The sequence below is a fragment of the Alosa pseudoharengus genome, unplaced genomic scaffold (assembly GCF_046254945.1).
Source record: "Alosa pseudoharengus isolate Yale_2024_CS ecotype anadromous, Long Island Sound unplaced genomic scaffold, YU_APseudo_1.1 YU_APseudo_1.1_scf_15, whole genome shotgun sequence".
Classification (NCBI taxonomy): domain Eukaryota; kingdom Metazoa; phylum Chordata; class Actinopteri; order Clupeiformes; family Clupeidae; genus Alosa; species Alosa pseudoharengus.
In genome coordinates this window covers 5,022,016-5,049,042 of record NW_027468620.1, presented here as the reverse complement: position 1 = coordinate 5,049,042, position 27,027 = coordinate 5,022,016, and the positions used below count along the sequence as shown (strand labels likewise).

At 41.7% G+C, this 27,027-nt stretch overlaps 2 protein-coding genes across 5 annotated transcripts; one reads left to right on the top strand and one right to left on the bottom strand.

Moving 5' to 3' along the window:
• Positions 1-6: 6 nt before the first annotated feature.
• On the bottom strand, positions 7-1,933 carry LOC143124054 (barrier-to-autointegration factor-like). 4 transcript variants are annotated; one of them, XM_076285321.1, is made up of 3 exons: positions 1,851-1,933; positions 601-758; positions 7-347 (listed from the first exon to the last, which is right to left on the bottom strand). In XM_076285321.1, the coding sequence occupies exons 2-3, from the start codon at positions 724-726 to the stop codon at positions 201-203; spliced, it is 273 nt and encodes a 90-aa protein (XP_076141436.1). In that variant the 5' UTR covers positions 727-758; positions 1,851-1,933; the 3' UTR covers positions 7-200. The 4 variants fall into 4 exon arrangements, with proteins under 4 accessions (XP_076141436.1, XP_076141439.1, XP_076141437.1 ...); XM_076285324.1 differs by lacking the exon at positions 1,851-1,933 and adding an exon at positions 1,464-1,529; XM_076285322.1 differs by lacking the exon at positions 1,851-1,933 and adding an exon at positions 1,437-1,524.
• On the top strand, positions 1,559-25,776 carry pygb (phosphorylase, glycogen; brain). The gene is made up of 20 exons (XM_076285319.1): positions 1,559-1,917; positions 4,165-4,266; positions 4,893-4,971; positions 5,202-5,305; positions 5,473-5,604; positions 14,158-14,269; positions 15,088-15,170; positions 16,293-16,436; positions 16,694-16,786; positions 17,303-17,449; positions 17,607-17,770; positions 17,935-18,049; positions 18,175-18,276; positions 18,361-18,508; positions 18,838-18,896; positions 19,005-19,146; positions 23,534-23,741; positions 24,048-24,182; positions 24,374-24,440; positions 24,758-25,776. The coding sequence occupies exons 1-20, from the start codon at positions 1,675-1,677 to the stop codon at positions 24,920-24,922; spliced, it is 2,544 nt and encodes an 847-aa protein (XP_076141434.1). The 5' UTR covers positions 1,559-1,674; the 3' UTR covers positions 24,923-25,776.
• The last annotated feature ends 1,251 nt before the right edge of the window (positions 25,777-27,027 follow it).

Here is a 27,027-nt window from a genome sequence, read left to right as displayed (position 1 = left end):
ACACTGTTAGACAAGATTAGTTGCTTTACTACAGACACACGTACAAAACAGTTTAAGATAAGTGAAACAGCGCTTTCAGAACAAAAGGAAAGACAGAAGTAGACAGCCTTTCCAAAAGCCAATAGCCTAAGGATAGGGATGAGACTGTTTGAGAATAGAACTGGACTGTCTGCTTTTTCCTCAGAACCACAGGCTCGACTTCACAAGAATGCGTCGCACCACTCTTTCAGACACTGTGAGCAGGCACCTGCTTGTTTGGAGTTGGCACCACAGGTATCCTTGAGCCACTCGGTGAACAGCTCGCCATCCTTGCGCAACAGCAAGAACTGCCCCAGGACCACAGACGCCTGCAATACATTTATGAAAATACAGGTTTTCAGATTAGCCCTTTTCCCGAATTTCAAACGTAATATTATATAATTTGAATAGAACAAATTTGGATACACTAGTCAGTGAAACATTTAGAGAAAACACACACACATTAGCCGACCCCATCCAATGTTACAATAATGATGTTATTTGCCGCTCAGATATGGAAACTGGTGGGCGCACGTGCTGTAGGCCTATAGTTCAGAGGCATGAAGCCTATAGGCTACTCACTTTGTCGAAACCTTGACCTTCAAGTTTCTTTCCCAAAACTTCTCCGATTCCAGATAAAGCAGTCACGGGTTTGTCACCCATTGGCTCAGCGACAAAGTCCCTGTGTTTTTGCGATGTGGTCGACATGTCGGTGCTTCCCAGCCACTCGTTTCTGTCACCTTAGAAAAATGCACAGAGCAGCGCTATGATCAACACTGGTCGATCTGTGCCGCCTAGGCTAATGTTTGACTTAAAATATCCACTTTGTGATTGAAGTCGCTTCCTTTTATATTTGCCCTTTTGTGTTAAATTTCCAACAACATTCAGTCCTAGATATATAGGCTATATCCCATGTAAGATTTTTGTTTCCATTGCGTCTAGGCTAGTCTAGGCTAGCCTACTTGACATTTTAGAGACAAGTTTGATTAGGTATGGGTGTCAGCCGTCACGTGAAAAGCTAATTGACAATTAAGACTAATTGTAGACTAATGACACGCCTTATTTAACGTTCCAACTCTCGGGTATCGGGGTTTGTGCCTGACTCATCTTACAGTCAGACCTATTTAATTTTAGTAGGCCTAATTGTGGTGCTTAGGTTTATGGAGAATTGTGCATAGTGAAAATGGTTTTTAAAATATCCGTAGTTCCGTTGAATAAACCTAGCACTAATCTAAGGCTTAGACTATGCACCAAACCTAGCGAAACCCATGTGATGCATTTTACACGACTGTCTTTGAGCAACCATCAACGCTAAACATTTGGACGTAGGCCTACAGTTTAAATCCCCGCAAACCACGATCCTTATGGAAGACGCTTGGTAACGATTGTCTCGTTTTACAGCATGGGCTTGTACATACTTGACTGCGGTCCGCTGTATCTCTAACCTGTAAAAAAACCTTCCAGTTCGCTTTTCCTCCAATAAGAGTCGAGAACATTGGGTTGTCTGCCTCTCGTTGCACACTAACTATAAGGGGTGTGTCACATATATTCTTCCTTTCTCCAAAGTCCTCCGTCGTCCAGAGACTGGCAATTATCTGTCTCCTAATCCTGCATTCCTTCCGTCCTCGTTTTGCGACGTGAGTTGCCTCTCAAGTCATGGCCAAGCCACTGACCGACCAGGAGAAGAGAAGACAGATCAGTGTCAGGGACATTGCAGGGCTCGGTGATGTCGCGGAAATAAAGACCAACTTCAACAGGCATCTACACTTTACACTGGTGAAGGATCGCAATGTTGCCACCCCAAGAGATTATTACTTTGCCCTGGCACATACCGTCAGAGACCACCTGGTTGGAAGGTGGATACGCACCCAGCAGTATTACTATGAAAAGGACCCAAAGGTAAAAGCTTAATCTTTTCCTGTTCGTCTTCCTGTCGAGGATGGACAACAGGAAGTATCCTGCAGTCTAGGGCAGGTTGGAATACTTGCATGCTTGCATGCCATCAGAGTGAAAATGAAATGACCGATAAACAATTTCACGCCTGGGAAAAGATCATAATCATAAATGTACGACCTTCTAAAGTTCAAGCTAGTTATCTTGAAATGTGCTGTCTAACATAGCAAGACCCTGTTCTATATGTACAATGCATGCAGTTTTAGTCAAATACATGTTTACTGTCATATGCAATAACTAGTCAGGCAGTGAAAGCTCTTCCTTCCCTTTTGTTCTGTTCCCCCACAAACATGTAGGCTAGTCAAAGTAATGGATAAGAAAATATGTTTCATTATTATCACATGAGGATGATGTAGCCTAAGCTACATTTCATGACTATTCCCATATAATAGGAGTCGGTAACCTTTTCTAAAAGGGATTTTTTTTTACCAGAAATAAAAAACATCTGTCTGGAGTTGCAAAGATATCCTAACCATAAAATAAATCAGTTTAAACATCTCAATCTTTATTAGCCTCAGGCATATGGTATACTCGCCATACTCTGCATATGCTGTATTGTACAGTATAATATTTTCACTAACTGTTGGGACAGCTTAAAGCTTATGACGATATAAAGTTGTTAGAAATATTATTAGAAATAAACTTCCATTTTAGGGAAAGCCAGTGAGCCACTGAAGAGACGCTAAGGGGCCGCAAGTGGCCCTCGGGCCGCAAGTTGCCTACCCCTGCCATAGGAATAGTCACTTGTGAAGCAGTGCTTCGGTTGTACCAAAACGTGTGCTCACCGAAAATCCTACCCTCCTTATTTTATGCAGCCACTGCACGTAGGCTGGGGTTTTTAGGGGAAAAGTGGAAGCTAAAATCGCTTTTATAAAGACTTGAAGCCGAGCATGAGTGGCACACAGTAATGCTCCTTAGGACATTAAGACTCCCGTACATTGTATTTCTTACATTTTGGTACTACTAAAGCACACATCTTCAGGTGCTTGTTGACAGCCATGTCCACGAACAGGAAACTGGTTTGCCGACTTCAAGTCAGCTAGTGCATAGAGCCCAAGGCATAACGGAGGCAAAAGAACACAAGGATATTCAGATGGGTACAAACTAGGAATGATGTGTCAGATTAAACAGGAGCACCTGGTGTTAAATTGGTACTTTTAATCCAATGTACTGGCTGTTATGTTGTTGCTGTCTCTCAATGACAGAGAAGTAGAGGAGCCACAGGCCAGATATATCCTGCTGCAGTGCAATCAAAGTGCTGGTCTAGAGCCAAAACTGTAGACTCCAGGAACTCCACTCCATTGCAGCCCCTGTGCTGAATTTCCTGGTTGGGTTTAGTGACTTAAATGCATGTTGCACAGGCATTAGGAAATCTAAACCTTGCTTGATGAGCCTTTTTATAAACTTCTCTGAATAGTGTTTCAAGTATAAATATACTCTTTTGATCCCGTGAGGGGAAATTTGGTCTCTGCATTTATCGCAATCCGTGAATTAGTGAAACACACTCGGCACACAGTGAACACACAGTGAGGTGAAGCACACACTAATCCCGGGGCAGTGAGCTGCCTGTTACAACAGCGGCACTCAGGGAGCAGTGAGGGGTTAGGTGCCTTGCCCAAGGGCACTTCAGCCGTTCCTTCTGGTCAGGGTTCGAACCGGCAACCCTCCGGTTACAAGTCCAAAGCGCTAACCAGTAGGCCACTCTGGACTTGTAACCGGAGGGTTGCCGGTTTGAGCCCCGACCAGTGGGCCACGGCTGAAGTGCCCTTGAGCAAGGCACCTAACCCCTCACTGCTCCCCGAGCGCCGCCGTTGTAGCAGGCAGCTCACTGCGCCGGGATTATTGTGTGCTTCACCTCACTGTGTGTTCACTGTGTGCTGTTTGTGTTTCACTAATTCACCGATTGGGTTAAATGCAGAGACCAAATTTCCCTCATGGGATCAAAAAAGTATATATACTTATACTTATACTTAATAGTTTCTCCTTAAACATTAGCCATTGTGTAGCGCAAATCATAGGTATGCCTTAATGAAATGGTACACATATCTTTTTTGGGCAAGAAGACAGATGGCATGCAAATTTCTGCAAAATATCATCCAGTATTTTTTTTTTAAAACACACTCTGTAAAAAGATTTCTGTTTAACAATTCAAAATACAATATACACCTTGATGTATTTTCTTGCAATTTGCAGCGAATCCACTACCTGTCTTTGGAGTTTTATATGGGTCGGACCCTTCAGAACACCATGATAAACCTTGGCCTCCAGAACGCATGTGATGAAGCAATATACCAGGTAAAAGGGCACACCTGTGTTCACATAATAACATTGATGTATAACTGCAGCAGTTGCAGGTTCTTATGATGAACCGTACGTAACTGAAGCCTTAAGTCAGGTTCAGTCAGAATTGTGCAGTTTGAAATCATAAATTTATAAAAAGAGGGAAAAAAAATTATCTAATTTAAGATCATTTGTCGAGGCTTTGATAATAGGGTTTATGTGTCATCAAATTGCCGCCTTTTTAGACTCACTTTGCTCGACCTACTGCATCCAATACTTACCCAATGTTTAATGAACAAACTACAATTTGTTGAATATAAACTCTCTTGTATTGATGTATATGAGCACAATAATTACCGGTATATGGATATTTGAATGTATTGGTAGCAGCAAATCGGCTGTTGAATATTCTTAAGCTGTAGTGCAGTTTCCAGTACCTGATCTACATCTCAGTTGTGTCTTTCATGCTTTTGCATCTTAGTTTCCTTATTCCATCAAACCCAGACACAATGAAGTGTAAAGTATACTACACCTCATCACTACCACTACCACACACACACACAGAGAGAGAGAGAGAGAGGCCTTGTATATTTAGAAATACATATCCTGGTTCAAAAATGCATTGCATTTGTCTTGACCAGCTTGGTTTGGATCTGGAAGAACTTGAAGATATAGAGGAGGATGCTGGGTTAGGCAACGGAGGACTAGGGCGTCTTGCAGGTAAGGGATAATGACAAACAATACTATTAGTTTGTATATGTATTTCAAATAATATGTATAGTTTGGGTAAGTGATTATTCTCAATATGCATCCATCTTGCTCAATCTGTTTTTGTGCACTTTTGCCACAAATACATACTTGCTTGATATTTTAGTATGGCTTTAATCCCACACACAAGCTAAGGGCTTCCATAGAACAGTTATAGATGTGATCAAACATCTGATCTGCAGCTTGCTTTCTGGACTCCATGGCCACCTTGGGTCTGGCTGCCTATGGTTATGGGATCCGCTACGAGTTTGGCATCTTCAATCAGAAGGTTACCAATGGCTGGCAGGTGAGATATGGGGAAACTACCAATTCTACCAGCTTCTTGAATTTTTAGAGTACTTGTCTAAAAAGTAACACTTTTACTGGAAAAGGTAACTACGATTTGACTAAATAAATTAAAATTCTGGTTATTTGAGCTACCTTGCCATTAAGTATTTATGTCCCGTCATTCAGGTGGAGGAGGCTGATGATTGGCTGCGCTATGGTAACCCTTGGGAGAAGGCACGGCCTGAATACATGCTACCTGTGCATTTCTATGGCCATGTGGAGCACACTGCAGAGGGTGCCAAGTGGATCAACACTCAGGTGAGTCTGACCACAAGACAAATCTTTACTCATGACTGGCTTTACTCGGACTCTCAGATTTGTCTTTGAAAGAAAAGGTTGTTCTGAGGAGGTCAGTGAATTCGAGCGTCGTTATGTCATAGGGCGCACAAAGCAAGGTTCTTAAAGACATGGTTGGGTGAGTGTGGTGTGACGGGCCTGCGCAGAGTCCTGACCTCAACCCCATCAAACACCTTTGGGATGAACTAATGGAGTTTGTGAGCCAGGTCTTCTCATCCAACATCAGTGCCTGACCACACAAATGCTCTTCTGGATGAATGGGCAAAAATGCCTATAGATTTAGAATGAGATGTTATAAACGTTCCTGTAGGTAGAAGCTAATGGTCAAGGGTCCCAATATGTTTTTCTCCATATAGTGTATATAAAACATAAAAAAAGAAAGTATATGACTTTTACAGACTTTTCCAAAGAGGATGTAGACAGAGGTTCCTAATTTCAATGATAGGCAAAGTGTTAGACTAAACTAAAGCTATTGTGTGGCATGTGGGAACATTAAGTCGTACCAATATCTGTGCTTTGGATCTTGCTCATGGTATTAAAGCTACATTGTGTACTTTTTTTGAGTTAATTCTTAGCAAAAACCCATTTGTTCTTTCAAAAATATGTGCTTATTCATGTGTAATTATTTCCACCTACTAATCAAAGTATTCTCGTAAGTGTAGAATCTGCTATTCCAAATACATACGCACGAATGGCTGAATCCATGTTGCGCCTCCATCTTTGAAATACATTCGCCAACGAGGGACATTCCTGGAAATTCAGCTCCGCCTTTCGCGCTTGTAGGCAACACTCATTGCCTGATTAGCCTACTCGCGACTGCCGCAGATTTGAAAGTCTGTTGAAGATGGAGGATTACACCTATTCTCGAGGACATGAAAAGGAGTCGCCAAGGAAGCGAAAAGGAGAATTAAAACGACAACGCGACCGGAAAAACAACAGACCAAAGTCAATATTGGAGTGGCTTTTCTAAGACGGAAAGAGCTCGTGAGGAGCAAGGATTTTAAAAGGGACGCCGAAGTTGCCTGCTTTCTCCTCGACAGGTAATTCGGCCTATTCGTGTAAACATACAGTCTATGGTGTAAATGGAGTGGTAGCATGAATGGAGCAAGGTAGACCAGCCAGCCCATTGAGACCGATCAATGAGGGTCTAAGTCATTATCATGCAGAACAATAAAATACGGACAAAACTGCTTTGATTTAACTTTAGTCAATGCATCTACCAAAATACATGTTTCTTCACGGTCATAAAATGAATGTACTTTGTTTGTGGTTTAAGTGAGACATTCTAACATGTAGGCTACTGCTCTTTTTTGTCCAGCTATGAGAGAGAACTGGGAGCAGTCACATCAACACCAATGAAGGGAAAGCCCTCTAGTATTAGCTACTCCAGAAGTGTCCAGCATTTCTAATGGGACCGACAGGTCAGTCACGGCATGAAAACAATTGTTGATTCTATTGTTGTTTGATAATAACTGAAAGTATATTTTTAATAACTTGGTGTTTACCATTTTATGTACCGTCATATGTTGTGAAACGCTCTGCTTATTCATTTCAGATGAGCATCTTGGCGCAATTGCAGAAGCCCCTGAAATTGGAGGTAACCCATCAATGCTCATAATGTCTATACCCTAACCCTACATGACATTCTCTATTGTATATTTTCATGATATAAGCATTTATATATATTTTTTACAAAGCCGACATGAGCATCGTGGACGAAATTCAATGGTCTTGTTATGTGATGCACGTGCATGCCTTCATTGTTCCTTATGTAACCTTGCCTGTAACTCAGTCTAGGCAAAATAGCACTATACAGATTAGTAACAATATGTTGAACTATATAAAATGGTGTGTATGTCTAACGACACTGCATGTCTTCCACAGGATCAGCTTTCCAGGAGACTGCAAATTTAGAATGATGGCCCATGTTGCTTCAAAGGCACCATACAAAAAGGAAGGGTTCATGTGTAAATACCATAATTTGTTAATTTCTGTAAATAAATATATTGCAAATAACATTGTTGACCATGTTACTGTCATTTGGTGTTTCAAAATGGTAATTTACCACAGCTCCTTTTTTAATTATAAGTTTGTGGATGTAATGTATGAGGTACAGCATGAACAGTCTCTTATCAATTCTAAAAGTTTTTATTTTCATGAAAGCAAAATATAACGATGTACCGGTGTAAAATAAATTAAATACAGTTTTAAAAGGAACAGGCAGTACAAGAACACTAATACAAAAAACTATTTTCAATAACACAACATTACAACATTATGGGAAGGTGATATAAATTCCAGAGATGTCCCTGAGGGTCAGGGAATTTATCCCTTATCCTAGACACACAGCTTGGGATCACTCTTCTATTACCCTGTCCTAGAGACACCTGTAGGCTACATTGTATTTGGGAAAAGCAAAAGGTATCAGCATAATGTTATTTATTTATTTATTTATTTATAAACAAAAACATCTCTGTCAGTTCCATGCCGTTTTCAACAGCTATCAAACACAAAGGTCATTTTTGGATGGATGGATTTTTTGTGAATGTTTCTTCTTCTACATAAGATTTTAGTCATCTTTAGTTCATGTAATACTTTATTGTCAATGCACAAATTAAGTAACAGTAGTCTGAAACGTTATTGTTAATGCACAAATTAAGTAACAGTAGTCTGAAACGAAATGCTGTTTTACATCTAGTGGTGCAAATAACTGACATGTCCAAATGGGCCTTGATGAAATGCGTCGCTAGACTGTTCTACACATTTTAACGGGCCAAAGTTGAAGAGCTGTTGTCCGTTATTGTTCGTGCAAATATAGGCTGATTCATGTTCCCTTGCATTGTGTAACTGAGGTCCATGGCTAGTCTGGCTTTCACCAGACCAACCTCAATCTTTTAAGAAATAAAAAAATAAATAGCGGGCAGATCAGGCTGGGTTCACCAAGCCTAGTCCATAGGCACCCCATATTGTTCACGCTCTGGCTATTCTAAATGCAAAAATGCATCAGGGAGTTATGACAAAACTGTAACTAACAAACTAGATCCTAATAGAAAGCTGTTAGCTTCCCTAAGCTACAGGTAGGCTTATAAGGTAGGCCTATTAACAACATAAATTGTCAATAGGCTATGCTGGCGACACAAATAAAATCTCCTTTGGAAACCAATGGCTTACGCCCTAGAGTATCAAGCGGACTTAAACTGCCATATCGTGGCGAAAAGTTGTAATAAAATTCACGCAGCTCCATGAGTCAAGGAAAGCGCGAATGAAGTAGCCACTTTTAAATGGGACCCACTACACAGTAGCTTAAGGTGTGTTGCTAACGGCTCCCACACACAGCTGCGTGCATCGCATTGCTGGAGACGCATCCCATTCACTTTAAATGGGCTCACGTGATCCGTTGCCGAACTGAATTGTGGGTCCGTCGCGTCGCGTTTCTCCCGCCGCTCACGTTGAGGAGTTCAGCTGTTGCTGCACCGACAGACGGCACCGGCCAATCAAGCCAATCTACGGACGGCACCAACCAATCACATTACGGTTTTTCTTCAAGTCATTTGCATAGCTACCGTCGGGAACACCCACTGGCATGCGTTGACGGAACGCAGCTGTGTGTGGGAGCCGTAAAGCAGCCATGACATGAAGGTGTCATTGTTTGGATACTTCACACACACATGCTTTTTAATTTCACAGACTACAACTACCAAGCTGGAATCAAAGCACATCGATTCCCCTCTCACACCCTGCATGCACTTAAAACAAAATAAACAGGCGTCTCAGGGCTCCCACACACAGCTGCGTGCTTCGCGTTGCTGGAGACGCATCCCATTCACTTTACATGGGCTCACGTGATCCGTTGCCGAACTGAATTGTGGGTCCGTCGCGTCGCGTTTCTCCCGCCGCTCGCGTTGAGGAGTTCAGGTGTTGCTGCACCGACAGACGGCACCGGCCAATCAAGCCAATCTACGGACGGCACCAACCAATCACATTACGGTTTTACTTCAAGTCATTTGCATAGCTACCGTCGGGAACACCCACTGGCCTGCGTTGATGGAACGCAGCTGTGTGTGGGAGCCGTCAGTCTCACGCATGTATAGGCAAAACTGTATCAGACCGGTGTAACGTTGGTAAATCTTCCATTGCACAGAATGATTTTTGTAGCACGTGCAACAAATGACAGTCGAAAGATACAATTACAGTGCTGCTATCAATTTGCTTGGTATAACCGCATTTATAGTTTTCTACAAATGCAATCAATCAAATTGGCCTCCATCACTCACCCAACGCTAACGGTAACATTACCTAGGTCCTTATTGATATTATAAGATTAACGTACCTGCAGTAAAAACCAAGCATGTCCGATAAACATCCTCAGATTTATTTCGGCTTCAAGAAGAAATGGGAATTACATTTCATGTGAACATCATCCTATCCTTATTAGACGTTCTCTGCGGTAAACTATAGTCCTTGTAGGAAGCGTCCATTGTTATTCCAACCCACGTTTAACTTCCAACAAAATTACGTCTTACTGCAACGATGCGCCATCTAGTGGACAAACGCTACTTATCGCCAATACTGGAAATGCAGCCATGATGATGATGATGAATATATTTTGGCTTTCTTTTAATCCTACTGAATTTGTAATTATGTATCGGCCGGGGTGGATCCCGGGGACGAAACGAATGTTTTCCGTAAAAGTCTAGTGGGGCTACATACCCACCAAATTTCATGTGTCCCGGTGGTTCGGTGTCCCGGGTATCGCTGACCAAAAATTCAGTAAGTAGATGACGAAAAAAAAAAAAAAAAAAACTTTGACAATCCCTATATGACCGCTTCGCTAGCGGCGGTCATAATAAGACACAAGAAATAAGATCAGATAGGCTTGTTTAGGTAGCAAAGTTAGATTGTTAGCAGAATAGTAGTAATAGTACTCTGTGTCATTTTTCAAGTGTTCACACAAAATGATGAAGAATACTATGTGTATGGACATTGGACAATGAAAAGGTGGAAATGTTGTTGTGTAACATTTTCTATAGACCATAATGTAATCATATGTGTCGTGATTTCACTGGCAGACAACTCGCATCATGCAGTTGACTGGCAACAGCTAGAAATTGCTACATATAAACAATGGAGATACAAACAGGCAGGAAGCTACACCAAGCGCGTAACTGAAGCGTTCCGTTCACAACGTGTAAAATCAATTTTAGAAGAATGGTCTATTTCTTTTCTGGTGTAGTGGCAGCATACGCAACGCAAACGAACGTGCCTGGTGCAGCTTCCGAGCTAATTTCGGTGTCATTGACATTGATACTGTTCAGAGAAATATTAAAAACACAAACCTCTGTTGCTTCTCTCCTTTGTCTTGGAAGTTCTTCCACTCTCTCCTCGTCATCTTTGGAGAGTCTTACTTTTTCTTTGCCTAGGAGGTCTCACCGATCCTCTGCCACCGGCTCTTGGCTTTTCTTTACCTTTCCCTCTTCCTTTACCTTTCCCTCGCACCTCCGTTGCATCGACTGATCTCTGACTCTGCTCACTGAGAAAAATAGTAGGCTACGCTGTAAACATGGCCTTTACACTATTAATCTCACACATACAGAATAACGATAGCACTGATACTGTACTAACATTAGCATGCGGGTCATTCCGTGTCAAATCACCCAGTGGCTGGCAGGTCACCCTCTCCCAAAAAATCTAAAAAAACTCACAGGTGTTTGTAGACCAAACCTATGCATAAATGTTAAATAGTATATCTGTATCACTAATGGTTCCAAAACTACAGCCCTTTGAAGTTTCAAGTCATTTTAAGCATCATGGTGAACAATCCTTTTTGTTCAACTTCCAACATTATTGGCTCTTTTGGTATTTCACACACATTAGTGAAACTATGTGAATAGAAGTACATTTCCCTGTTGAATTTAACAATCCAATCAAATCAGGTGTATCTTGTGTAATTCCCCCTCTGCAAAGCTCTGAAAATGGCTATAAATTCATAATGTGAAAAAACATCACCACCTTTGAGGGCTTCTCATTCAAAAAGTATGTGACACAAATTCATCAGATTTTTTTCCCACTCATGTATGGATTATAAGGTCATGTCCATGCATTAACTTTGGTTGTTAACCATATCACATTGTCAGAGCATTTTTATTAAATTGGGCTTGATTTTCAAAAAGCCCGTTTTCATCTTCTCATTTCACCACGTGGACAGTTAACAGGATTTTTTTTAATTTTACCATATATCATTCTGTATGTGAGGATCATCTGCCCAAAATGTGGGCTTGTTGCTCAGTTTCTTCATTGAGATAAGATTTTTTACAAATATTGTCTATAAATCCTCTGAATTTGTACTTTATCTGCAGTACCACTTTGCACCACATGTGGTGCTCTTTTAATACAATGGAAGTCAATGGAAGAGTAAGAGAGTCACTTGTTTGCTGCACATATCCAATCTAAACACACAGTTTATGGTTCATATGGTTCAAGTAAAAAGGGGTTTCTAAAATTCAGTGCATTGTCAGATGCATTAAAAATCTATACTAACGATTTATCATCTTTTTACAAATGTCTCTTGGATCCACGAGTCCTCAAACCTTGTTATGAATACTTGTGATGAAAACACACATGGTCATCTTCATCAAGTGAAATACCTTGATGAACTGAATTTTAGAAACCCATTGTTTCTTGAATATGTTCCTTTATGACATTAATTTTCCAACTTCTTTCCCAGATCACATGGAGACAAAGCACTGATCTCCATCTTGATACTCTTTGTCTATGTATCACAGAGGACTGCATCCCATGCATATCACGATGGATATAGACTTTGCCTAACCAGTTGGCTAGTAATTATTAAAGTACTCACATAGGCACTGATAGGTTAAAGCTGGTGTAGAAAACTCATTTCAAAGATGGTAATTAAATCCTCTTGCTGCATGTATGATGACCAGTCAGTCTTATGTGTGTATAATTTACTTGATCAGTTTATTTTCTTTAAATAAGATTTATGTATGAGTAGTATGTTGTTCATGTTGCAATAATTATTTGGACCAATTCAACTATGAACCATAAACTGTGTGTTTAGATTGGATATGTGCAGCAAACAAGTGACTCTCTTACTCTTCCATTGACTTCCATTGTATTAAAAGAGCACCACATGTGGTGCAAAGTGGTACTGCAGATCCAGTACAAATTCAGTGGATTTATAGACAATATTTTAAAAAAATCTTATCTCAATGAAGAAACTCAGCAACAAGCCCACATTTTGGGCAGATGATCCTCACATACAGAACGATATATGGTACATTTTTAAAAAATCCTGTTAACTGTCCACGTGGTGAAATGAGAAGATGAAAACAGGCTTTTTGAAAATAAGGCCCAATTTTAAAAAAATGCTCTGAAAATATGAAAATGATAACAACCAAAGTTAATGCATGGACAGGACCTTATAATACATATATGTGTAGGAAAAAAATCTGATGAATTTGTGTCACATACTTTCTGAATGAGAAGCCCTCAAAAGTGATGATGTCTTTTCACATTATGAATTTATAGCCATTTTCAGAGCTTTGCAGAGGGGAAAGTACACAAGATACGTCTGATCCGATTGGATTTTTTAATTCAACAGGAAAATGTACTTCTATTCACATAGTTTCACTAATGTGTGTGAAATACCAAAATAGCCAATAATGCTGGAAGTTGAACAAAAAGGATTGTTCACCACAATGCTTAAAATGACTTGAAGTTTCAAAGGGCTGTAGTTTTGCAACGATTAGTTATCCAGATATACTATTTAAGATCTATGCATGGATTTGGTCTACAAACACCTGTGATTTTTTTCAGATTTTTTCGGAGAGGGTCACCTGCCAAATTGTGCTGAAATTGGGTGATTTCACACGGAATGACCCATGCATTCGTTTGCTGATGCTAGCAATGAAATAGTAGGCCTAGCCTACCAAAATAACGAAAACGTAAAACTATTATTCACTTTACATAGAGGTCATAACCAACATGTTTACTGGCTATATAACTAAATGCAATGTGTAATTGTTTTCTAAAGTAACCTCATCACTGGAAGGAACACTGGACGAAGTCGTAGGCCTAGTACTGGAAGCCATGTTAACCTTGGCATGAAACGGCCACCGTAGGAGTTAAAATGCGCTCGGAATGGGAGGGGCTAGAAAGTAATATTCAGTTGGTTGTCATATAGAATTTCACTGCTAGATGGGAGAAGTTCTTACACAAGGTAGCTTTAAATTAGCAAATAGATTTTGCCTTATATTAGCTTTAGCTAGACTTTAGACTTTGTCCATCTTTTAAATTAGGTCCCAGTGTGTAGATTACATGCTTATAGTGATCATGAGCTAATGAATGAATATGAGCAGTTGAATTTGACCCAGTGCACTAGGACACTACTGAACTACTATGCCGGTTTTGGCTGTTGCCTATGTGTAGTGCTTAAACAGCTGTTGTCTATTAATGCCTCTAATACTTTGTGTCGCTGCACTCATCACATTCCAGGTTGTTCTGGCCATGCCCTACGACACTCCTGTGCCCGGATACAAGAACAACACGGTCAACACCATGAGGCTGTGGTCAGCCAAAGCACCCAACGACTTCAACCTGGAAGAGTGTAGGCTTCTTCTCTCTCTCTCTCTCTCTCTCTCTGCCTGCCATGTTCAGCTCCACAGTCTAGCAAACCCGCACGATGCACCAGTCACATTCCTGGAACCTGTCAGAGACCAAGCACAGCTGATAATAGCACATACTGTTGTTGTGGCTGGCTATCTTTGGAGAGTCATTGACCTCATCTTCTCCAGTAGCAATCTCTCTAGTCAATCTGAGTGAATGGTTCAGTCCGAAAAGTAAAGCTGAAATATTTTCCAGATAATTTGACCACAATTTTTTGACGAACACACTGAAATGATGTGTAATATGAGTCAAGCTAGGTGATGCAGAAACCATATGGATGTGTTTATATATGGAAGAGAAATCTGGGGTGATGGCTACTTTAGTGTGTGTGTGTGTGCGTGTGAAATACCAAGCAATGCCAGTGTGTCAGCACAATACCCCCACCCCCCTGGCTTACAGAGCGGAGGTGGCTCCAGGCCATGGTCCCCATAGATACACTACACAGGCTAGCTAGTGAGAGCGTGTTTTGAAAAGCTGATGCGCACAACAGGGTATGCTGCCTTACACTTTGTGTTGCATACAGTCTCCCACATGTGAGTGCACAGACACACGTACACGCATGGATGCTACTGTACAACAGTATGCAGGCAGGATGTTTGTGGTTTGTGATTACAGACACACATGTCTATGGTTCCTCACAAGTGTCACAAGTTCAACTTCAAATGTAATGGGAAGATTTAGATGCAGTGGTTACAGCGGTAGTTTGACCATTAATCATTAGGCATAACTGTTTTAATTGTTATTGCTTTTTTTTGACAGTCAATGTTGGGGATTATATTCAGGCAGTACTGGACAGGAACCTTGCAGAAAACATCTCCAGGGTTTTGTACCCCAATGATAATGTAAGTCTACTACGCACTTCTGTTGTTACATAATGACTGTCATCATGGTTCATTGTCAGAGGATTGGTAAGTTTGTGTGGCGCACAGGAAGAGTTTATGCGTGTGTTAAGCTTGTAAGTTGAGCTTTGGGAAGGGGGTGTGGGGTTGGGGGTGGGGCCTTTTCTACAGTAATGGCCAAATAAGGATGCGCCACTTCTGCTGTGTGCTATCTGCTGTAGCCTATGGCTGTAACCAGTGACCACAGATTCAATATCTATTTGCATATGCAGCACTAGAAACACATTGCAAATACTGTTTTCCCCAAGAGACTTAATTAAGTGAGCTGTCTCCCATTAGACATGAATGTTTTAGTAGAACCAGTCAGCTGTGTTGATGGATATTAAAAGCCTGTGCTAAAATTACCCATCATGCATTGTTATGAGGGTAGCTCGGGTGTGCAGCAGCATTGCCAAGTTGTTTATCAGGCTGTTGAATAATTCTGTTATAATGTGCAGTGGTAATGGGAGAGGGCAGAGGGGATGTTATTTTAGGTCAGCATCAAGCCAGCACCACATATATTTGCTGAATGTACTAGGGTGGTGTGAATGGAATTCAGAAAAAGGATTTTTTAATATACACAGGTCTTGGAACAGGGATTCTTGTCTTTGTTATTGTACTTATGTTCTAAAATCAGATTAAGCTGAGTGAATGGTGCCTTAGTGCCATTATTGAGTTTAGAATGAATGTGTTTATTTGTGTCCATACACCTTGTCAAAGAAGCTTGTAACTACGACATCACATAGGGAAATGCTCAGTGGCTTGGCTCTTAGTGTGCTGTTTGGATCTCTTGATATGTAGCCTATGGAAGAGATTTTCTCACACGGTTTGACACAGTCAGTTTTGTGGTTGCCATTATATATATACTCTTTTGATCCCGTGAGGGAAATTTAGTCTCTGCAAGCACACACTAATCCCGACACAGTGAGCTGCCTGCAACAACAGAGGCGCTCGGGGAGCTGTGAGGGGTTAGGTGCCTTGCTCAAGGGCACCTGGTCGGGGTTCGAACCGGCAACCCTCCGGTCACAAGTCCGAAGCGCTAACCAGTAGGCCACGGATCCTAATGTTATGTTTTGTGTGTTGTAGTTCTTTGAGGGGAAGGAGCTGCGTCTGAAGCAGGAGTATTTTGTGGTGGCCGCCACACTGCAGGACATTATCAGACGCTTCAAGTCCTCCAAGTTTGGCTGCAGAGACCCAGTCAGGACGTCTTTTGAGACTTTCCCTGACAAGGTGAGGATCGGTTATCTCCACCAAACCTTGGTATCTCTCAATATCTAAATCTTCTGGCAGTGTTATAGAAAAGGATGTACCAGGACTTTGTGTAGTCTTATACCTGTAGCTGTCTTGTAGTCTATTATGTAGTATGTCGTTTTTTATATTCCTATGTGTCATGTTCATAGTAGTATTTTCTTTGTTGTCTGAATCCTAGCCATTACAGTTGAAGTAAGCCTTCTGTGTCAGTGTCATGATCCTCTCTGCTTCCTCAGGTGGCCATCCAGCTAAATGACACCCACCCAGCCCTCGCCATTCCAGAACTCATGCGCATTCTGGTGGACGTGGAGAAGCTTGACTGGGACAAGGTCATTTTGAGTGCTTTTTACAAACGTGTTTGAGTAGAGCTAGAGATCATGTTGTTGTGATAAATGTGAGGCTTATATTAATGTTAATATTGGGTGCACAAAATAATTTAAAAGAAATACCATGACAAAAAGCAGAGCAGCTCTTTTTTAGCACAGATTCTTAAACCCTAAGTGACAAAGTTCCTACATACCAGCTAACAATAGACCAGTATGTGGTCTTTAAGAGTAGACATTTTTGCTTTGTCATTGTGGTGCAGAAATTAGGTTTTTAGTTGATGGTATGGATAAGCCTGTCATCTATCCACCACAATAATGGAGTTATTGTTTAATCAGAAAATCTGCCCTGACTATGACCATTTGTTAATCAAAACAAAAGACTCCAAACACAAAACAAAAGGTGTATTTGTATTACAGGTTGGTTCTAAATAAAACATTGATCTAATACTTACTCATGGAATAGACATTCTTTTAACTGTCAGTAACCGCAATGCTCCCTTTTTTTGTCCACATGTCTAGGCGTGGGAGATAACCACCAAGACATGTGCCTACACAAACCATACTGTTCTCCCAGAGGCTCTGGAGCGATGGCCTGTCACCATGTTTGAACTCCTCCTGCCTAGGCATCTCCAGATCATCTACGAGATCAACCAGCGCCACCTGGATGTAAGTTTGGGATATGGCTAAAACAATGCGTCACATTAGTCTCCATTGATAACAAATGCGACTACCGAGTGGCTGAAATGACTAGGGGGTAAATTATGTCATGTTAATGGAAAATGGTGACCAAATTTTGCATGGGTTGCACTGTTTATTTTGACAGAAAATCAAAGAGCAGTTCCCAGGAGACATGGACCGCTTGCGAAGGATGTCCCTGATTGAGGAAGGAGAGCCCAAGAGGATCAACATGGCTCATCTGTGTGTAGTGGGCTCCCATGCGGTCAATGGAGTAGCTCAAATCCACTCAGACATCGTCAAGAGCACTGTGTGAGTGCAGGACAGCTTGAGCACTTTGACATGAGCCCTGTGTGGGCAACTGGGCACTTTCCTGACACATCAGCTTTTCACTTTTTCAGTTTGAATGTGTAAGCCCTGAATGATCTTTTTATCTGCCATGTTTTGTGTGTGTGTGTGTGTGTGTGTGTGTGAAGCTTCAAGGACTTTTATGACATAGAACCAGAGAAATTCCAGAACAAAACCAATGGAATCACTCCTCGCCGTTGGCTGTTGCTGTGTAACCCTGGTCTTGCCGACCTCATCACTGAGGTAGGCCAGATAGAACTTCATGGGTGTTGCATCTGTATAGTATCACAGCAGGAAATAATCACAGCAGTTTTACCTGTATTCTAAAATTGATCAATGATTCAGTTTTTTTATTTTTTCTCACACAGAAAATCGGAGAAGACTTCACGACTGACCTTTTTCAGCTCAGGAACCTGCTGGACTTCATTGACGACGAGGCTTTCATCCGTAACGTGGCAAATGTTAAACAGGTGCCAGCCCTGTCCTGTCTCCCATGACTGAATTTACAGTTTCAAACGCTTAATTACTTTATTCACTGTTTTTGTCCCATGCAGGAAAACAAGCAGAAATTTGCAGTGTATCTGGAGAATGAGTACCACGTGAAGATCAATCCAGAGTCCATCTTTGACATCCAGGTCAAGAGAATTCATGAGTACAAGAGGCAGCTCCTCAACTGCCTGCACATCATCACTTTCTACAACCGTAAGTGCAGTTAACCATAACCGTGTTGGACGCACCACTTCTCCTTTATATTCAGTGTTATAATTCAGCCTCAGGGGTTGAGCATTTCAGCGTTTTTGTGTGACTTCCTGTTCAAAGTCATTTGGGAGAAAACTGCCCAAGCATAAAATGAGACCATAACATGACAGCAGAAAGAATCCGTCAAGCATGTAGTCAGTGGGTATTTGCTGCCCTCTGCCTGCGGGCTTAAGAACTGTGTTGTGTCTTCTCAGTGACGTCTCTATGGGTAACATAGGGAATCCTAATTTCCTTGGAAGATATCTTTACATTTGTTTCTTTTTTGTGTGTAGGCATTAAAAAAGATCCAAACAAGGTCTTTGTCCCAAGAACAATCATGATTGGAGGAAAGGTACACTTGTGCTTTGTCAGCATAACAATGCCTCCATTTGACATTTAATTCTTGAAGTAGCAACTGTGTGCTCCAACTCTCCATTCTGTACCCTCTGTCTTGTCCTAGGCTGCCCCCGGATACCACATGGCCAAGCTGATCATTAAGCTCATCACTTCAGTGGGGCAGGTGGTGAATAATGACCCAGTGGTGGGAGACCGGCTGAAGGTGATCTTCCTGGAGAACTACAGGGTTTCGCTGGCAGAGAAAGGTGAGTGTTGAAGGCAGACCTCAAGCTGTTACAAGTGCATTCAGGTGCAGATTGGCTATTCATGAGACGTATGGAAATGTCTTCCATCTGGCGTTTTCACTTCAACAACTCCAGCATATATAATAACTATTATTTCTCTTTAGGAGTTTAGTGAAAACACACATTATAGTGGTGCATACGTCCTACAAGCTAAGTGTTACAGGCTTTGAGCAGTTTGTCAGGGTAGGTGTGGGGATGCTTGAGGTAAAGAGGGGATTTTGTGTTAGCCTGACGCAGACCTTCTGAATTGAGATTGAGAGTGGGTCTGGAAAAGGTTCATTGACTTCCGACTTCCAGCAGGGGCATAACAGTGAAATTAGCAGTGAAATGAAACTTAAATTGATGCATTAAACTCTTACCAAATCGTTTCAGAAGTACAGCAATCTTGTAAATGAAGGTTTTAAATGCAAAAGGTTTACTCAATTCCAAAGAAATACAGGTCCATGATGGATAAGCAATTGTGCTTGCGTGCCCGGTTTTTGGGGACATTGGAAATGGGCTTCAATGGCCTATAGGTCAGACGCAATTGCAGAGCAAATCCTAATTTTGCCAAAGGTTCGTATGGGTATTCCCAGGCTAGTTTTATGTTTAATACAGTACCCTCCAGAATTATTGGCACCTTTGGTAATGTTGACTAAAAATAGGTATAAAAAATAATCTTTTGATTCATTGTACTCTCACAATAAAAACAACAAGGAAAAATCTACCCTTGAAGGGAAAAAAAATTATTCTGAGAAAAAAGAAAATCTCTTAAAGAAATAAATATGTTTAACGAAAACACGTTGCTCACAATTATTGGCACCCCTAGAAAATCTTATACAAAACCAGAAGCAAACAGAAGCATTTCCCCATCTAATTTCAACTTCGTTAAGTTAATCAGAGTGTCTGTGAACTTTCAGAGGTAGTTCATTACTTTGTTTTTCACTTCATTTAGTCACGATAAGTCGAGCGACGAGTAAGAATGAACAGGTATGATAAGGGATCAGATTCCAAAAATAATTCTGTGGAAATGCATGGATTCCAGTTTCTTCCAGTAGCAGCAACCAAGGGGGCAGGCGAATTCCCAGAAGTAGAAGAATCGACGTAGGCTGGAGGGACCACCTCTCTGCTAACTCCCATAGAAGTCCATTCATTCTAGGATTTTTTTGAAATACCATAACTTCATATAACATATATCCTGTGCCGATATTGTAGCTTCTGTGTAATCTACATAAACACTACAAAGGCAAAACAGACTCCATTACCTCGTCCGTAACGTTGGTTACCCGTAAGAAGAATGGTTAGCTTGTTCGGTTGGAGGGAAGCTAGCTTTGACGTAATCTCTCTTTCGCGCCGTAGGGAGATAACCGTATTGTTTGGATAAGAAGCTCAGTCCACCTTACTGTCTATGACGGTAACTCATAAGCAAAACCTAGCATACACAGAGGCAACCTTATAATAATAAAAAAGTAAACCTAATTTTTTTTAAAACGGCACTAATCATTTCAGAGGTTTTCGATGGATTGACCGTAGGTCGGAAAAGTGGAAAGAAGATTAGCTTCAAGGCTATAACTTTTTTGTTTTGTTTTAGCATGACTGTTTTTGAAGATGATCATGTATGGTAGCTTCAACATTAACACGACTTGGTGAGGATGATATTAATAATAATACATAAATAAATGTTTAACTTTGATGACTTTGAAGGCGAAGGAAGTGTGAGAAGAATTTCTGTGTATCTATCATATGAGTTACAAGATTCAGTTCGATGGCTAACGTCACGAAGTTAAGTAAATTCAAGATGGCTGCAAACGCTAAACTTCGTGAAGATACTGTCTGTATAAATCGTCTTGTAAGTAAACTACCAGTGCTTTTTCAAAGTTCTCAATGTCTCGTTTTAAATGTCAGGGCCCTCGGAAGTCTACCAATGAAGTGTGGAGATACATTGAGCCTCGTAAATGGTGTAAAACAGTGATTTATTTGCATGGCTAGCCCGATGCCGAAGCACCACCATTGAAAAAGCTGTTGGTAGCATCGGCTAACTAGCGCCAGATTTTGGAGTGCAGGGGACAAGCCGAGATGGGCTATGAGACATACGTTCACACTCGGTATCATGTTTCAATACACTTTAGGTCAATATCACACCGGAATTCTCCTTTAAATCTCTTGCTTTGTATTCTCCAAACTCTATGGGGTGTCATAGGTGAATATATTACAAGCTATTTTATTGGCAAAGGAAGGCTTAAGAAGGTATTGTAACGATTTGATAGCGACCCACACAGTTGTCCAATCAAAAGGTTTATTTGCTGAGAACGAGAGCAGGTACACAGACACAGAACACAATACACACGGGGCAGGTCAAGCAGACACACACACTACACATACAGGGGAGGACGCAGCTCCCCACACAAAAAGGATCACACACGAGGGAGAACTAAAAGGGAAACATGTCACAATAAAGACGCTAACATTACACTCAAAACTAAGGAGAATTAACGACATAAACCCCCCAAATGTTCGCTCTCGAATCCCAGGATGCCCTGCGCGGGAGAACGCTAACACTGTCTTGTGCGCCGACGTTACACAGCTCCCCCAACAAGCCATTGCCGTCCTCGGCAATGCCCACGAGGTAGCCACATGCTAATGTCGGCGCGCGTCGCCCGCCACTCAGTTCAGTGCGACAGTACCGCCAACTCACGTGTGGTGCACGCCGCAGTAGCTCACTCAACGGGGCGCCACGCTGCTAGCAATCCAGTACGGGCGTGCTAGCAGCCACGTGGCCGACCCGCTCGTCACCAGCTCCCTCTCAGCAGCCGCCCTCAGGCTGCACTTTCCGCGGCGTGTCACCGCGGCACTCCTCCTCTCCTGGCAGGGCCCTAGGTGGCCTTTTCAACCGTCGACACTGTACCAAGCACCGGGGTTCGAGGGGGGTCAGATGAAGCTGCACCAACGCCACTCCGCTCCGTCGTTTCACCGACCTAGTCAGACAGGCACCGACTCCGCAGCAACCGGACCGCGCTGAGCTCTCCCGCTGCAGCTACCATCTTCAGCGTCCCTCCTCGTGTTGCCTTCTCGCAGAGCCGTCCTGCTCTGCTCCCGGCCCGTTCCACTCCCTCGCGGCCTCAGCGAAGGCACGACCCCCGAGATGGCCATGCTAACGAACTCCACACCACGAACTTGTTTCACAAGGCGCCGGCCAACAGGCCAACTAGAACGAGCGCCCATACAGCACGTGCCTCTCACACGCACCCAAACGTTTTTAAAGTTCAGAGGGCCTTTCCGTCGAAGCTGCCCCACCGTCGTGAGTTCGCTGCCCTCAGTGGCTCCGCCAACCGTCCATCGTCTAGGAACCTCTTCCTCGCCGCACTCCCTCGGCTCTGCTCACGCGTCGCGGCTCGCCGTGGAGTCAGCGCCCAGGCCAGCGTCATCTTCTCCGCGACCGCTTCTTCCGGCCAGATCTCCTCCCATGGCAGCAGGCAGGTCCCAGCGACAGCTCCTCTCCTCCGGCGGCAGTAACGATAGAAGGCCTCAAGCTCCTTAGCAACCCTTATAAGGGCTCTCCCTGGATCCTCTTGCGTGGGCCTCCACCCAGTGGTGAGGTCTCCCGCTCCCAGCTTCTCTCGCTGAGTGGAGGCCATGTCCGAAAGTCACTTCTGACACCAATGTAACGATTTGATAGCGACCCACACAGTTGTCCAATCAAAAGGTTTATTTGCTGAGAACGAGAGCAGGTACACAGACACAGAACACAGAACACAATACACACGGGGCAGGTCAAGCAGACACACACACTACACATACAGGGGAGGACGCAGCCCCCCACACAAAAAGGATCACACACGAGGGAGAACTAAAAGGGAAATATGTCACAATAAAGACGCTAACATTACACTCAAAACTAAGGAGAATTAACGACATAAACCCCCCAAATGTTCGCTCTCGAATCCCAGGATGCCCTGCGCGGGAGAACGCTAACACTGTCTTGTGCGCCGACGTTACAGTATTATAAGCAGGGGTTCCAATAATTGTGAGCAACGTGTTTTTGTTAAAAATATTTATTTCTTTATGATATTTTCCTTCTTCTCAAAACAAATTTGCTTCCCTTCAAGGTTGGATTTTTCCTATTTGTTTTCATTGTGAGATTACAATAAATCACCAACAGATTATTTTTTTATACCAGATTTTAGTCAACTTTAGCATGAGGTGGTAATAATTCTGGAGGGTACTGTATCTAAGCAGACCTAACCATTGGGAACCTCACTGTTATAGAAAAATGCTCTTTACTCAATGTATTTCGGTTTTGAATAACAGTCTCTTTCTGTCTCTCTCTGTCTTTCTCTTTCTCTGGCCTGCCTTTCATTCTCATTTTCAGTGATCCCAGCAGCTGACCTCTCGGAGCAGATCTCCACAGCGGGCACCGAGGCCTCTGGGACGGGCAACATGAAGTTCATGTTAAATGGCGCCCTCACCATCGGCACCATGGACGGAGCCAACGTGGAGATGGCCGAGGAGGCAGGCGAGGACAACCTCTTCATCTTTGGCATGAGGGTGGAGGACGTGGACGCCATGGATCGGAAGGGGTGAGTCTAGGGAGTGACCATATCAGTAGTTTCCTTTAGCATTATACACTACAGTAGCGAGTTTAGTTTCAAAAATATTCAATATTGAATAAATTTAATCAAAGATTGTTAAAAGAGGATTACTGCAGAGATTGTACATACTCTATCACTAGGAGCAGAATCCATGAAAATATCCGTGCAGAAAACGATACTTATTGTAATGGAAAATATATTGAACACTTTTTCAATATACTGACCTCTCATGCAAGTGCTGCCCAACCAAAGACTGTCCTGTATTAGTAATCGTGTCTAAAATTACCTGTGCAGATATAACGCTAAAGAATACTACGATCGACTCCCAGAGCTGCAACAGGCAACTGATCAGATCCGCAGTGGATTGTTCAGTCCCAAAGAGCCTGAGCTCTTCAAGGACGTGGTCAACATGCTGATGAATCACGACAGGTATGAGCAGATGATCAATGCGTCCATGCAATTAATTGTTTACATGTTACAGTCTAGTAATTCAACCTGTATGGTAACTTATTGTAAATGGCAACATAGTGAGGTGAGATATCCTATGGATGAAAAATAAAATGTTTATGTCAGTGAAGTTTGATTGATTTTTATTTTTTACATTTTTATGTTATTTCCAGATTCAAAGTGTTTGCTGATTACGAGGCATACATTGCTTGTCAGGAAAAAGTGAATGAACTTTACAAGGTATGTCACAGGTCGATATGACGGGCAATGCAATGTGAAAGGTCTGTGTCTTGCTGTGAAGACCCAGGGCAAGCAGCCTGGTAACCTAATTTAGTAGCATTGCCATTTTACAAAAAAAAAACAGTTGAAGTTGGTCCATCATCCTGTGTACGTTATGTGAAATAATATAAAGCAATAGTCTTCCTGAAATCCCTTCCTAAAGTAACTGGTTTAATAGGCTCCATTACTCACTTACTCAATATTATGGGCCTGTTTTGTCAATTGTAACAAGTAAATGCAGCATTGTAAAATATCCATCTTCCTGAATTGTTTTGCAGAACCCAAAAGAATGGACCAAGGTGGTCATCAGGAACATTGCAGCCTCTGGTAAGTTCTCCAGTGACCGCACCATCTCTGAGTACGCCAGGGAGATATGGGGCGTGGAGCCGTCCAACGTCAAGATCCCTCCTCCGAATGAGCCGCGCATCAGCGGAGATGCCTGAGCCGCAATCCCTACACTATCCTCTTCCTCTTCTTCCTCGCTGACTTCTTTCATCACTCCGTCAGTTACCGCGTCAACCCAGCGAGTCGAGGGGATGTCATTAACAGATCCAACAAGCCTGTTTGAAAAAAAGTTGCCTTATTGTGTTTAACCTTTTGTTCTTTTTAAACTTTTAAAGATAATGCACCTTAAATCCACCCTGTGCCCTTAGGCTGTGGGTGGCTGCCGTGCCTCAATCTTTTGTATATCACCCGTCAGGCCAGACGTATTGTGCAATTGTACAAGCTATACATTTGGGATCAATATGAAATTACACAAGTTGTCATATTGTCCTTGGTGTGAATGTGAATGTTAAAGAAATTATTCAAAAGTGCAAAAAGCAATACAGTAAATCAAACAATAGTGAGAAGTATCATGTTTCTGTGTGGATGTCAGTTGGATTTCTTAACCATTTAGTCACACCGTGAATTAGGAAACCTAGAGTCCAGTTTCTAGGCATGTCGTGTGATGCATCAGGAGAGTGTGTTCTTAGTTGTTAGAGTGTACTATCTTAAACACATATGGAAATAACAATGTTTGGGGCAGCTCAACAATGTGAGGCATTTCTAGGAATTACTGGGGGAAAAAAACAAAATCCAAAACATCAGCTTCATGTTCAACTTTTGTTGTATTTGTGCTGTGCATGATCTATAATGATCAGGTAAACCCCAAAGCTACCTTTACAGATGCATACATGTCTATAAATTAAATGCACAAAGTCTTTAAGGCTGTGTCCCTGAAGAAGTATACTGTTTGAAATCATTTTGATATATTAAGGTCAGATTTAACTGATACTTAATAAACACTTAAATATTACTGCTTGTTTTTGTTTAATAAAACTCCTGGTGTTTTTCTGGACATTTTACCGGTACAGATCAAACCTGTGCACACACCATTACACACACACCCTTGTCTGTGTATATTCTGACTTAGACCCAGCCCTTCTTTACTCAGTGACTGCATACTTAAAATAAATGTGCTCAGAGGTAACAGTTGACCAGTTCAACCAGCTCAGAGACCCGCATCAACAGACAAATCAGGTTCTCTTAACAGTCTGTCTTGCCAGTCCTGTAATGAGTGGGTTTGGCTGACAAAGGAAGATGGCTTGTTGCCATATGAGTAGGGTTGGAACTGAAAGGTAAGAATTGATAGGAAAGAACTGGGACAGATAAGCCACACCGAGAACCGAAAACTGTAACTGGAAAATTTAATTTGGTTCTGCCTATTCATGCATCATCATAATAGCCCCTTCATATTAAATTCTCTTTTTGAATGTTCAGTTATGGTTTACAGCATAGACTACTCCTGGAATAAAGAATATATTTATATTTTATCTAAACAATTTTACATTTTGGAATCAAAATGAGGAATCGATAGGAACCGGAATCAAAAAGCATAATTAGAATTGGTCAAATTTGAACGACACCCAACCCTACATATGAGATGGTAGTTCTTCATGCAGAGCCCTCTAGAATCTTTGGTTAAAATGAAGTTCAGCCTGAAGATATCCTGGTGATAACTAAACCCAAAACCTTCAAGAGCTTCACTCTTTCACTTCACTCAACTGGGGGTTGTTTAAGTTCAAATTAGGGCTGTCAAAATAACTGATTAATTTCGATTAATTAATTTGAGTAAAAATAACTGATTAAAAAAAATAACGCAGATTAATCGATTCTGTATGACCTTTGACCCCAAGCCGTTGTAGTCAGTAACCATCAGACTGTAAAATGAAGGAGAGAGAAGAAAATGTGCTGCCTAGATCATTGATTGGAACATTTAGTTTTCAAAAACGGCTTGATGGCGTGATAAAAATAAAGTGTTGATTAAAAAAAAGTCCTCTGCAATGTATGTGATAAAAAAAACTTCTTCCTTGAACTTTTGAATTGATTTCCTCAGCATATTAGGTCATATCATAGATTATTATGGCCATTATTAAAATAATAATAAAAGAGTTTTTGAACTTTAATGTCACTAATGCTGATTATTCAATGATTCATTTGAATTTAAATATTTAAAATACTTTCACAGCAAAAATCATATATATGCGATTAATTTAGATTAATTAAT